Source organism: Crinia signifera, chromosome 4 (genome assembly GCF_055691185.1).
Source record: "Crinia signifera chromosome 4, ASM5569118v1, whole genome shotgun sequence".
NCBI lineage: Eukaryota > Metazoa > Chordata > Amphibia > Anura > Myobatrachidae > Crinia > Crinia signifera.
This window is the reverse complement of record NC_139220.1, coordinates 288,789,567-288,803,969: the sequence shown is the minus strand read 5'-3', so window position 1 is coordinate 288,803,969 and position 14,403 is coordinate 288,789,567. Positions and strand designations below refer to the sequence as shown.

Sequence of the window (14,403 nt, the reverse complement as noted above, 5' to 3'; positions counted from 1 at the left end):
TCTTACACAGGATACAAGTTGTCTCTCTCTCTTCTTCCCTGTAATTAAAAATCATACGTACATTATTTCATTACTGTGTACGTATTATACATTCACTCCCCCACCACTGTTACCTCTAATCAGCACTGATTAGTTATTAATGGAATCACTTGATCTCTGTGTGCCAGAATACCAGCAGCCAATAACTAGGCAAGTGGATGGCCCAAAAAGGACCGGAATGCCTGATAATTGAGGATAATGATGATCGTCAGACTGGATGGTAAATGCTTAGGGAGGACAAGTACAATCGGATTCAGAGGCTGACTCCGATTTGTACGCAGTGCTGATGTTCACGCAACTGATGTAGACTGCGCACAGGCCAAAGATCTTTTGCGATGCTGGCGACAGTGAGGGTTTATTTGCCGAGTGATTGACAGGAAGAGAAGGTAATGAGGACTGGTGTGAAAGACGAAGGCACGTCACAAATGTTTTAAGGGCATGGTTCTGCCTTCATCAGCGATCATGTCTGTAGAGAAACATGACGTTGGTATCGCTACTGCCGCGCCTGGTCTGAGTGACCATAGACTCACTTGGTGGGGGCCGATTATCCCCATTTGAGCACTGATGCTGTGGATGTGTACTCAGATGCTGAGGACTTTGCAATGGCTCCAGTGGGTGTCTATTATTTTACGGGTGGCAGCTTCAGTTGTGATGATTAGCAGTTCAGTAGCCTGGAAAATTGCAGCTGCGTAGGCCAGTGCGTACAAATTGGAATCAGGCCCTGAGTGTACTGTCATCTTCTAACCACACTGCCAGGCTCTAGTTATCTGGATGATTGTCTTAGGTGTGTGGATGTTAGGCATTGTGTCAGCCTAGTCAGTTTGTTTGTAGCTGGGGTTAATCTGAAAGGGGCAGGGCATTTAATGCTCACTGTTGTCTTAAATTAGACCAACTGCGGTGCTGTGATATGTAGCAATAAGTAATTCTAATGGTATACAGTACATATAATGTGTGCGTGTATTGTCCCTGCAGGTACATAAGGAATACAGCAAATGTCTGAGACACTCGTACTGTTGTGTGAGAGGCCCAGGAGCGGAACATGGAACCTTAAAATCTACTGTCAACAGCCGATATTACACCCAGAGCCGGATCCGCAGGATGTGGAATGATACAGTCAGGAAACAGACAGAATCTTCCTTCATCGCAGGAGACCTCAACAGCACACCAACACTTAACAGGGGTGTGTACCAACTACTATTCATCTCTTAAATCTTTTAGAACAGAGCTGGTATTGCACAAAGCACTGTGACTCCAGACAACCTGACTTTTGTTTATTGTCCCCCAAGGCACCATGGGTAACCACTTGCTGACGAATCCTGTGCTGCAGAGCCGTGTTGGCACCAGCCCATATAACACTCTTATTACTGAGTCTGTGGGTTTCAGTCCTTCCTCTCCGGGATACAACGCCACTGGTGAGACAGACTAAATGCTCTCTGTATGACTAAGTTTACCAACAAGTTAGCTAGAATATTCAAAGGAATATTGCCCATTAAGTACCTTTTAAGCATGTGTCTGTAATTTTCTTAGCTGTCCTCCATCAACTCAATTCATTAACTCCTTTTCAAAATATCTCTGGAGTTCACAAAGTATGGCTGCCAGCACACACTAGCTCACAGCACTCACCATGTCTTGTGAAGACAAAAAAAGCATTAGAAGGGGAAGGATTTTACAGTACACAGAGCAAACATCCCTCTCTGCTCAGTACATTATGAGCTATGTGACTATGGTTACCATAGTAGCTCATGACTCAGTTCCCAGCTCATCAAAATTACATAAGAGTAATATAAAAAAAAAAAAAAATATTCAATGGAATTGCTGCTTTAATATCACTTATATAATAAATACATATTGCAGCCTTGCTAAATAGTCTCAAAGTAGCCATTTAAAAACCGTTTATTTACCTTATATAAGTGGCTTCCTTCTGCAGTATACAGAGATAGAGAACCACCCTCTGATTTAGTATGGTGTACAGATGAATACACCATCAACAGAACTCGGCCGTATGTGGCAATAGAGTTCAATCTAATCAGCTAATTTACTATCATTCATACTGCTGAATTTGGCTATGAATTCAGCAGAAAATAAGAATGGAAAATACTCATCATTTTCCATTCGTATTTAGCTGAAGCCTGCACAGATCAGTCAGATCTGTGCAGGCTTCTCTGTGTAAAAAGTAGAAAAAATAAATAATTTCAAAAGAGCATGACCAGCCCCGGGCTCTTTGAAATACTGGGGAAAGAAGACTTGGGGTTTTCTTGGCCTGGTCCTGGTTCCCAAAATACGGAGGACAAAAAGAGTAGGGATCCTCCATATTTTGGAAACCAGCATCAGGGTAAATGCCACACCCGTGGAACAATTATTACATAAGGTCTCGTGGCCAAAGCATTACGTCTGTGGCTGGTCATTACCTCTATGGCTGGTCAGAGGCTGAAGCCCGAAGCTGTCCCTGGGTGGTGAGAGCCAGGCTGTGTAAAAAAAAAAAAGATAAAATAAGGTTTTGGGTTTTGTAGACTACAGGACCCAGCAAGCCTCCCCTCATGCAGGGACTTGGAGAACCACAAGTCCCAGCATGTGGGGCATAAATGGGACTTGTAGTCCAACTACAGAACCAATACATAATTAAACACAAACACACACATGATTAAAGTGTACATTTATTACACATAGTATATACTTACCTGTCTTGACATGGAGGTTCAGTCCACTTCTACAGTAGAAAGTCCAAAAGGGTACCTGTGAACAAAAAATTATACTCATCACTACTCCAGTGTAGATTGTGTCCTCTTCGGTCCATATAGGCATCCACTGGGTTAAAAAACTGCAGGAGCTGGAGGCCAACGTCACCACAAACTTAAAAAAAAAACACAAAGTTCCCACACCTATTTAGAGCGGGGAATCCCTCCCCACTCTAAATATTGTTCTCTTTACACACATCTCATGCCATTCATCATGTTTGCTGTCACCTGCTCTTTTTTATCTAATGTGTTTTTTTGTCTTCCTCCCCTTATTTCTTTATAATAGGAAGTTTCAGAGATCCCAGTAAGTATATTGTTTATCCTATTTGAACAGTTTCATTGTGATCACATTGACAATATAAAGCACAAAACAAAATGACAAAGCCCTCAGCTGCATATGAGAAATAATGTGGCTAAATTAAAACTGTAGCAATTTACCCGAATTGTCCCTATAGTTTGCTAAGATATGTATTCAAATACACCTATTTGGTGTCCCTATATTCAGGGGAACAAGACAATAGCTATTTAGCATACTTTATTGGAATTACTTTGAATAGGTAGCAGTCACCTTGGGAAAGTGTCCTTACAATTATTCTGTTAATTGGCAGCAACAGTGTGTTTCTGTAGTTTGTATGGGCACTTTCAGGCAGTTGTCCTATTTCATGCATCAGGAGTTATTTTATATCAATATTTAGAACATTTTGTGCAAAGTTGCCCTTTAATGGGCCACCGGTACAGAATGCCAACGTGACAGCAAAGACACATACATAGTGTGCACGCTAGGCTTTGTTAGCAGGGTGCCGCACCTTGGCCAATTTTTTAAGGGCAAAATGCTCCCTGCCCCTCTAGCAGCGTCCTGCTCCAACAACCTGCTGTCTGTCCCCACCGGTGTACACTGGGAAGCCCAGCTCCCCCATAAATACCCGATGCTTCCTAGCAGTGACTTCAGCGGGGCTCCCAAGGGTGACCTTGGTGGCCCGGGCCCACCTCCAATGATGGCAGCAGCTGCGTCTGATGTAGAAAACTTTGGCCCAAGCCAGCAGCCACACAAATTTGAATTCTCATTGTTATCAAACCTGCTGTAGTAGTGAGGTAGGAATAGAAATGTATGCAGAGGTCAGGCATGGGTCTCACTAATTGTCATCATCATTTCTCCTGCAGAACATACCTTGAGCAGAGATCCATGTGGCAAGGACCCACTCCCGCCCCTTCCACTTAATGGTAACTTCAATAACAGCTATTCTCTCAGAGCTGGAGATTTCCCCCCTGACCCTTCCAAGATGGGAGAAGGTGGGGGGCGGCGTAACATTGCGGACGCCGCAGCCTTCGAAAAGATGATAATTTCAGAGCTTGTGCATAGTAACCTGCGCGGCAAGTCGCACGCAGGGACAGCAGACACAGGAGATGAGGAAGTGACGTCAGGGGCCATTGCAGAAGGTGGAGAGGTTCCTACACTGGAGATGGAGCGCATGTACAAAGCATTGGAGGAGCCCCTTCTCTTACAAAGAGCTCAGTCTATCCTGTACCAGAGTGATCTGGAGGAGTCTGAAGCTGAGGCTGCCCCCCGTGACTCACCCAATCGTGACTCACTCTACACAAGCATGACCAACCTCAGAGACTCTCCTTACCCAGACAGCAGCCCCGAACCGGGCCTGCCATCATCTGGGGAAATGCTGCCGTGCCACCAAGGTTTACCTCCTCCTACGGGGGCAGATGCCATGTACTTCCCTGGCCGGCTGGGTTCAGTGCCCAGAGGGCAGTTGCAAGCTTTCTACCAGATGCCACAGGGGTTTCTGGGTCTGGAAGGGTCAGTGCCCGAGGGCGACGGGCAGATGCAGCTTATCACCAGCCTCTGAACTTACTCGCCCACCCCTGTCGCCAACCCCATTATTCCCTTGCAAAGAGAAAAAAAGATACTGCCTTCCCTCTCCATTTCAAAAGAAAGCAGGGCCCGATGGAAGGAAGGGGTATTTACATTGGGGCTATTTGGTGGAGCAGATGTGAGGACAAGACATTGCCTGGGTTAATGGACACTGGTTTTGAAGGCAGGTAAAATATTGGACTTCCTCTTGATTGCTAGGGTCTATTTGCAGTCTATGTACATTGTGTGGAGTACCACTAACAGGCAGGGGTTTGGGTGCCAAAAATATAAACAGAACAATCTGCCCCAGGAGCATCTAGGAGATCCAGGTTTGGTGCTGAAATTTACAGTATTGTTACAAAGCCAACATAAACCCATAATGAAAAGAGGCCGTCGGGGTTAGTGATTACACTATAATAGTTGTAGGACACCCATTTGTGTTAGAAATGCTAGTTGTCAGCAACGAGACTCCCTGATACGGGATAAACCGCAAATGCTCAATAAGTGGTGCCAAACAGCCTATGGGTCTTGCTGAGAAATGAGAAAATAGATGACTGCAGTTGCCTAAATTTGTGAAATTCACATTTGGATTTTTGTAAGGTCACAGGTTAATGTTTCCAGTCCCATAAACAAAAAAGTGGCAAATGATGGAAATTGAACCGCCATGAAAAAGTATATTACTTATTCAGAGTGCCACCTTCCATTCAACGCTGAACTTCTTCTTCGGGTCAATGAAAGACAGTGGTGGCCACCACCACCTTCTCTCCTCACCCAAACCCCTCCGCCTGCCCCAGGACAGGGTAAGAGACTTTTTGTATCAATTCAGACAAGACAAGTTTGTGGTTCTCGTAAGAAAAAGAAGAGTAACGCGCCAGGAAGATAGGAATGGCTATAGGGAAGATGGCAACACAATTTAAAAATGAATGGTGAACATAAACTTACAGCTGCCCTGCATATTCTTTATTTAAGCACAAAACACCCCCGGCCTCTTTTACCGAGGACAATTGGAACTCTTACAATGGGGGAAGCGAGTGTCCTTTCCGACTACTGTAAATAACGAACTTCTAAACTGGGGAAGGGAGAGATGAGGGGAGATGCCTACACCCTTCCCTAAACAAATATCAGAGGTGCGGAAATGGTCAGTAGGGGGCGTTTTTTATTTACGTGTGTTTGCCTTCTGCAATGTTTTTTTGTATCTAGTATGGGCAACATTGCCATACTCTCTGTCCATTTTACCACAGGATTGTGGGTGATTCTCTTCGCCAGTCCCAAAGATTCCACCTTATGTCTCCAGCTACCTTGTAGTTTTTTTGTTTTATGTTGTTTTTTTAACCTTTTTTGTCTTAATTTATTTTACATTTGCATGTAGAGATCCATCATTGTGTGGGCTCCTTACATTTGATTATCTGCCTGAAAAGAAAACAAACATGAACACTCAGTGATGATTGAAAAGTCATCAAGACGTCATATAACAAAATATAAAAGATGTGTACTGATAGGATCTAAGGTCTGGGGATGATACAAAGAACAAAATGGATGGTAACATTAAATTCTATCACTATAGCAAAATAAAAGGAAAAGTAATCCTATAGTATCTGTTAAACAAAAACATAGACGTTCCAGCCCTCTGCTGCTATACATAGGCCATGAAGTATAGGGAACAGTGCAATAAGGCATTACATTTGGGGTTGCATTGTAACAATCATTTTACCTGCCCCTTTGGTGCCTCAATCTGAAGTGAAGGTTGATGTCAGCCATTTTGTTCTCACTACAGGTTTTGCCTGGGCGTTTGGTTACATTCCTGTGGTTGCTGCACACAGCTAAAGCCAAAACATATACAATCATATATTTGCTTTATGTTTTCTCAATACATCTCTAAATAAATAGATATATGAAGAGTAGAAATTGACATATTTAAGAGTCTAGTTTTACAGAGGTGGAGGCTTGAACGTTACAGGGTCCAGATGTTTCTCACACAACCATGGTTCACACAACAGAAATTCTGCTGTAATGCTGTCAGACCCAATTAAGGGACTAATTTGAATTTTAGCACATTTACCGGGAAATTTCTGTGTTATAGGTTATAGGTGGGCATCACATGTTCTTGTTAGTCTGCTAAACAGCACTATAAAGTCTGTTTCCAGTCAGGCCACAAATCTCATTCACACTGAGCTGTAATGGTGGAGTCACTTCCAGAAGCTTCTGTGCCATGCAGCTGGGAAGCAGCAGTGCTGCACTGCCACTCAGTGACGGGATGTGTCCTGCACATATATTTTCTGTAATGTTTAGACAAAGGGACATAATTCCACTGACTGCCAAGATGACTTAAGAAAGATGTATTTGCATGTCGCCCGGGCACAATACAGCACTTATATAGACTATTTTTGTCATTTATTTCAAAGGCTCTATGAATATAAAGATGTTATTTATGAAAAGCCCTTTTGTGAAATGGGTTTAAATTGCCACTATAGGTACTTATGTAAGAACCTCAAACAGGGAAGAGAAAATTTCAATGGAACAGTAAGATAGACATCTCGAGAGAGTGAGACACCTGACCCTTCATAATGGGTAGATGTTTAGATTGAAGGAACCTTCTTTTGCCGCATTAGAGAGACACGGGATTGTATAAAAGAAGAACTAGGAACACATCTGTGGCACACATTACGTTCCGTACACACATATGTCGTCACTTTCTGCTGTGTCGCTGTCTTTTGCTGCCAAACCCCAACCATCCACCCACCCCCTGAGTCTGACATGAGAAAAAGGGTTAAATACCTCTCCGCCCCTCCTCCTCTCTCTCTCTCCTTCCTTCATTTTCTTTTTCATATGCCAAAACCAGAAATGGGTCGAACGCCATTCTACAAGCGAACAAAAGTAAAAAAAAAAAAACGTACGAAAGACTGAACATGATATCGTACACGTAAAAAATTCTACAAAAAAAGGCTGAAAAAAATGATGATGAAAAATAAAAAATAAAAAAAAATGAATATCGCAACTTGTGGAGTGAAAGAAACACACCAATAAAACATTTTGATTTCTGGATGGTTGTCATTATTGCGTATATGACAGGTCGACAGGTTTCTGGGTTTTAGATATTTTGGTCTGTTTTGTTTGTGTAATTATAGCAATACACGTAATGGACCTGTGTTCTCAGACACATTTCCTCGAACATGAATTACAACACCCCTGGCGACTGTATGGAACCCCGCCGCATGTCTTTTTCTGTAAAGTTACTGGTTATTTAATGAAGCATCCACTGGCTTTATGTTTTAGAACTCTATGCAGCACATGTTGAAAATTGTATTACATAGGGCACGATTCAGGCCCATTCGTGTGGCTGATAATCAAAGGCTGTTCAAGGCCGTACGCGAGGTTATTGACAGGCGCCAGCCATTTGGAGGAGTTTCCCAGAAAACGCTGGCATTGCCTGGCTGTTGGGAGAGAGGGCCCCTGCTGATGTCCTTCTCCCCACGGTCTTTGCAGCGCTGAGTATGTCTAGACTTACTCGGTGCTGTGAACAGAGGGAAAAACTGTTCTATGGTGAGTGATTTTCCCCTGTGTGCATGGCATTAGCAGCCTTGCACAGGAGCCAGAGGTGGGGTGGAGCGGCGTTTACCCGCTCACTAGGCTCCAAACACTCGCAGCCCAGCATGCAGGTCTGAATCAGGCCTATAGTCATTCCTTTCACATCCCATGAATGCCAGGACAATTCAGACTTGTTTGCTCTGCTGCATGTGCATGGTACGCTGTGCGTATGCACAAGCCACTTTTACGAAGACAGTAATTGAAGACTAACCTTCACTGGCTGCTCGCGGGTGATTAACAACGTGTGGTCATTTGGGGGAGGTAACCAAGTATTTTCTGGGTGTGAAAAAACTCCAGCAGTTCAGAGGTAGGGCAACTGATGTCATCTGCAGCCTCCTTCCCCCCCATGCCTTAGCAGCGCTGATAAAGTCTGGACTTACACAGTGCTGCGAACAGAGGGATAAATTATTTGATGGTAAATTATTCTAAGTGGGGTGGCGTGGGGCAGGCTTATCTGCTCTCTGGGCTCCAAAAATTTGCAGCCCAGCGAGCATGTCTGAATCGGGCCCCAGGTCTCTTAGGCAGCAGGACTCTTTTAGCAGCCAATCAGATCAAAGATCTGTTCTCACTTATCACCTGACAATCAAACATGGTCAAGGAAGAAGATGAGCCTTATTTCAGAGTGGGCTCTCCTGTCCACCCCTTCTACTCCTCAGGATCCTGCATTAACAATAATAGCTACAGCAACTCTAAGTGTTTGCTGCATTGGCCGATTCAGGGATTGGGGGCACAAAGGCACATGCCCCTCCCCTGTTGTTGAGGCAATTTTTTTATTTATTCAATGGCTACTGGTTGTCATTCAGCCTGTAGCCCTCCCGAAGTTAGCAGCTGTGCAAGGGATACTTGCTGGGACTCATAGTTCCACAGTATTAAACAATAGTTAATTCTTTTTTTAACACTGAATCAGCCCGGTGACCAACGCCCAGGGTCACCGGGGACAGCACCAGGCTTCAGCCTGGTCAGGTAAGTCCTGGAGGGGGGACCCCTTTATTGGGGGCTCCCTACTCCCCCAGGGCCCCTGGCCAGGCTGACTGGTCGGTAGGGATGAATGCTTTGGCCGGGGGGACTTGTAGAAAAAGTCTCCCAACAGCTGTGGCATTACCCTGCTGGCTGGTGTGGCCTGGGGCTGGTTCTTAAAATATGGGGGACCCCTAGTCATTTTGTCCCCCGTACTTTGGAAACCGGCCCTGGAGCCTGGGGCTGGTTTTAAAAAATCGAGGAACCCCTATTTGCCCCTGTTTCCTGATTTTTTAATACCAGCCCGGCTCTTCAGCCTGGTGCTGGTTACGGCTGTATTCGTATTCTTAGTAAATTTCCCCCTATACATTAATTACATCATCTCAAGTGCAACAACTTGGAGAAATAATCTTTTGTATTGCCCCACTCAGCAAAAGGTAGATATAACTAATGAAAGAAATGATTAAAGAAAAGGTACTTGTGAGTTATCCGGGCGCCCGATTTTTGGTCGTATAGGCATCGCGTCGCATCGCATGGCATCGTATGTTAACCAAATGGCATGCGATGCGACGCGACGAGATCACCACCCGAACCCGATTTCGCATCGCGTCGCATCGTATGTTAACCAAATGGCATGCGATGCGACGCGACGAGATCACCACCCAAACCCGATTTTACATCGGGTACCATGTAAAGTGATCACGTCGCATCGCATGTTAACCATATGGCATGCGATGCGATGCGACAGCACCCGATTTTAGCAGGGCAAAACCCCCAGAAAGTGTCACAAAAAGTGACACAATGTCAGTCCCATCCCCATTGTCAACGCCACTCCACTATCAACGTGAACCCGAAGCGTGGCGAGCGCAGCGAGCCCGCGAGGGGCGGCGGTACGCGTCCTCCGACCTTTTCATGCCCTACTATCCACTAGGGCGTGGAGTGAGAATAGAATAGTGTGGCGAGCGCAGCGAGCCACCGAGCCCGAAGCGTGGCGAGCGCAGCGAGCCCCGCGAGGGGACACGGATACCTTCACAGGGAAGCGCGTCCCTTCGCGGGCTTCCCAGGTGTCCGCGTCGCCATGGACACCTGGGAAGCCCGCGAAGGGACGCGCTTCCCTGTGAAGGTATCCGTGTCCCCTCGCGGGGCTCGCTGCGCTCGCCACGCTTCGGGCTCGGTGGCTCGCTGCGCTCGCCACACTATTCTATTCTCACTCCACGCCCTAGTGGATAGTAGGGCATGAAAAGGTCGGAGGACACATACCGCCGCCCCTCGCGGGCTCGCTGCGCTCGCCACGCTTCGGGTTCACGTTGATAGTGGAGTGGCTGTGAGCATCCAATATCATTCATCAATATCATTCATACCTGACACATTAAGGACAACTGAATTTAAGGGAATAACTGTGTAATTAACATATTACAGAAATAAATTATAATAACAATCAATCACAAAGCACACAATAATCAATCACCATCATTATTTATCGAGCAAAGTGAGCGCAGGCACTTTCGCCACACAAACTCCTGCATGTAGGAATCAAGGTGATGGCGGGCTGTGCCCCGCTGGCGTTTGTTGCGCCATTTTGCACAACCCCACAGTCTCTCAATGTTCTGGGTGTGTGCACCAGTCTCTGGGTCTACAAAGTTGTACCGATGGTTGACCCTCAAGTGGCTGTAACCAGCCCGCTCCAGTTCAGGAGTTTTATAGGCGCGCCAGCAATCGCTGACTATCGTGCTGCCAGGTGCCACGTGCTCCACAATTGCACTGAGGAGAGTTGGTGCATCTCGCTTGGCAACTGCTAGCATGAAACAGTCCCCTGTCTCCCGGCACACTCCTCCGAACACCCACTGCTGTGGGAGAACTCTGCCAACATTGGCTTGGCGTTTCACATACAGTGTCTCGTCCACCTCCACTATCTGCCCTGGTCCTCCAATCTGTCGTTGAGGCTGTGACATCAAATCACATTGGCATGCCTCCCGCATCAATGCGTTATAAAATACGGTGCTTTTGTTGCATATTTTCAAGTTCTTAGTACAGAACTCTATTGAAGTGAGTTCATCACACCAGCAGTAGATGAAACGCAGGATCGTCATGAACGGCAGCCTGCACCCAGGGTAGAATAGCGAGGCCCGCAGACTCTGCTTTTTCCTGCAACTTTTAATGTGGCAGCGCCATTTGCGCTCCTTTATAGACAGGCGCATAGGGTGGCCATTTGGACAAGTGGCTGTAGAAGGAAGCAGCCCTTTGTCCTGCAGGAATACTACGGTCTCTTCTTCAGTTTTAGGGAGGCCGAAGATACCTTCCACCAAAGCCATTTTGGGACAGGTGTAAGGGGCCAAATGGGGCAATATTGGGGCAAATGTCCAAAAATTCACCTCACTAATACACCAAGACTGTAAATCACTTGCTCTCTCTGTAAATCACTTGCTCTCTCCTCTGGAAACTACCTCACACTGATTTTCTTCCAGATGTGGCAGAGGGCGGGTTTAAAAATGGGCGGGAAGTGTTAACATCGCGTCGCATCGCATCCCATCGTATACCATATAATAAGCGTACGATGCGACGAGATACGACGCGATGGCAAATCATCGGGCGCCCGGATAACTCACAAGTACCAAAAAAAATAGTAAGTTAAATGTCCATATTAAAAGTAGAAAACATAATGCTGTACAGCAAAATGTCATAAAATAATAATCAGTAAGTGCAGAAAGATATTAAGCTACAGTACTGTACAGCTGTCACTTTCCAATACTCTAATTGAAGTGGCATGGTGGGTTTTTTGTGCATGCCATGTCTCCTGGATCACCCTGTGCACAACATTTCCTGCTTGTTTCCAGATTGACTGTGTTACTAGGCCAGCATAGCATTAGAACATAATCATGTGATCACTTCTGCACCTATCTGGTTCCTGCAATATCCCACATGATCACTGCAGCCTATCCGATCCCAGGACAGCATACTTAAACCAGTGGATTGACCTCTAGTCACTTTACCTTGGAATCCTCTCTGCATGCATTGTGCTTCTATTTTTCTCATGCAATGTTTTTAGCCTGCATGTGGTTCATGATCAGATGGAAACGTGATTTGCATCTTTTTTTGTCCCATTTTCAGTTGCTAACACGGCTTGCATGACTAGGAGGCTAATACTAGTGCTTAGGTGTGCTTGGAGTGGTGGGGGTGCAGTCTCAGCCAAAGGGCATTAAAAGTGTGGTGTGGGTACTCTTGTTTGGAAAAGGTTACATCCATTGTAGTTGTCTGGTTACCCGTCAATGGGCCTGATTCAGGGTCAGACACGGTAGGGTGAAAATCAAGGATGCATGAAAGGCTCAAAGTGCGATTGAATTCCAGAGGAATGCTATTGCCGTTTGAGTGATGGCAACAGGGCCACACACACAGCCGCACTCTGCCCTCCAGCCTGCGGGGTGCAGCGACCTACCTTAGATAGGCGATCACATTGTATTTCTGCTTTCGTATCACAGTACTGGCCTTTACATGCTGGGTGACCTTGCCCTGTGCTTGGCAGCCCCCAGCATGTGAGAGAATGCAGATGCAGTTGTGCTAATTTAGCAAAACTGCAACTGATGCTGAATTAACCCCAATGATTGAAACAGATGTCCTCATCCTGGGGGTAATCCAGATAAATCATTGGGCGCACACCTACGAAGTATCAACACTGACCATGCATTCCCATGTTTGCCTGGGGAGATGCGGATCAAAACTGCATGGAGATCCAATTACCTTGGGCGGTAACTGGGGGAATAGCTAACAGTCACAAGTGTGTCTGTGTCAGTATCACATGTGGCCATGGTCACTCAGACCTTCTGCACCTTCCAAAGGGTGATGCAATGTCCGATGGCGCACCGATATTGTGTCTAACAGCGGCATAATCACTCCACCTGGAGTGAAATATAAAACAGGGGTTCCACTGTTTTTTTATTTTAAGTTTTCAAGTTTAAAAAATAATATGGGCATGTTGGCCTACCATACCATGCTACTCCTACACATGTAAGCATTTAAGTCAGGGCAACGAAAACGAGAAAAATGCATCATCATTTCCAGTGCAGATTTTATTATGAAAACCTACGGGTTTGCTATTTTGGGTAGATTGTATTTGTTGTCTTAGAAACTAAAAAGACTAATGGATGTTTTGTGAGAATTCAGTGTCCTCCGGAAGAAATAAGGTGTAAGAGGGATAGATGGATCAGTATGTTGTCATCCAGCATGAGGTCAGTTCTCATTATGGAGTTTGCGCAAAAAATCCAGAAAGAGGTTACGCATCTCTCCCAATCAGCAATCACTATAATAAAAGTGATTAAAAAAAACCCTGAATATAATAATAGTTCTGTTACAGCACACAAATGAGCCTGATTCTGAGGTGGACACATGACGTGTCAATGTTGCATCTTCGGTCACAGTGGATCTGAGAAGTTTCCGTCTATTATAACATTACAGCATTAGAGAAACATCAGGAACATTGTGCAAATCATCAGACATCTCAGGAACACTAAGGATGCTCAGAATTTTGGCCACAACTAAGCTGCTGGGGCCAGACACACCGTGTTCAAAGAAGTAGTCGCTGGCTTCAGCACGTCCCCCAAATGGCTCAACGTTTTTGACCATCTCTGCACTGTGCCCAGAATGGGCAGGGTTTTTATAATGTTCTTAAGAAATCTATAGTGGCTGAGAAAGTATGTATGATACTAGGCACCATGGTTGACAAATATCTGTTAGAAAACAAAATTCAAATGTTTGGATTCCAAAGGCAATATACAAAAGGATAGAAAGAGATGTAGGTGCCATCCACATTGGGCTGCGCACTGTGCCGAAGTACCAGCCACACACCCTGGCCCGACAAAGACTCTTCCATTGACGTTCACACTTTGGTCCCTTTCCTCTTCTCCGCACCTCTTTACTCCCACAATATGTCCCTAACCTTTGGTGTGGGGGAGGATTTAATAGGTTGCTGTTTCACAAAGCAGGTGCAATGCTGAGTTATTTCCTGTAGCGACGAGCTGCCGTATGCAACAGAATGAGATTTGTGACAAACCCGCCATAGTCGCTCTTTATTAAATCTCGGTGTGAGGTAGGACACCCTTCAGATGTTCTTAATGTTAAAAATACAATTTGTTCAATTTTATAGCCAGCTAGTTGTAAAGTCAATGGAACTGCACCAGAATAACTTGTGACACAATAGATGAGCCTCAAGGCAGTGAGAGGATGACATCTGAA

At 45.3% G+C, this 14,403-nt stretch overlaps 1 protein-coding gene and 1 long non-coding RNA gene across 3 annotated transcripts in view; one reads left to right on the top strand and one right to left on the bottom strand.

The window, feature by feature from the left end:
- ADGRL1 (adhesion G protein-coupled receptor L1) overlaps nt 1-7,675 on the top strand; it is a 270,982-nt gene extending 263,307 nt beyond the window's left edge. For both annotated transcript variants that reach the window (XM_083184977.1, XM_083184976.1), the window contains 4 exons: nt 1,012-1,219; nt 1,326-1,451; nt 3,061-3,078; nt 3,936-7,675. In XM_083184977.1, coding sequence (XP_083041103.1) covers nt 1,012-1,219; nt 1,326-1,451; nt 3,061-3,078; nt 3,936-4,630 — 1,047 coding nt within the window. In that variant the 3' untranslated portion in view covers nt 4,631-7,675. The remainder of the gene's footprint in view (nt 1-1,011; nt 1,220-1,325; nt 1,452-3,060; nt 3,079-3,935) is intronic.
- LOC146075593 (uncharacterized) lies at nt 1,536-2,828 on the bottom strand. Its single transcript, XR_014473596.1, has 3 exons — nt 2,718-2,828; nt 2,448-2,504; nt 1,536-1,667 (listed from the first exon to the last, which is right to left on the bottom strand). It is a non-coding gene; the product is annotated as an uncharacterized LOC146075593 (long non-coding RNA).
- Nucleotides 7,676-14,403: the final 6,728 nt, after the last annotated feature.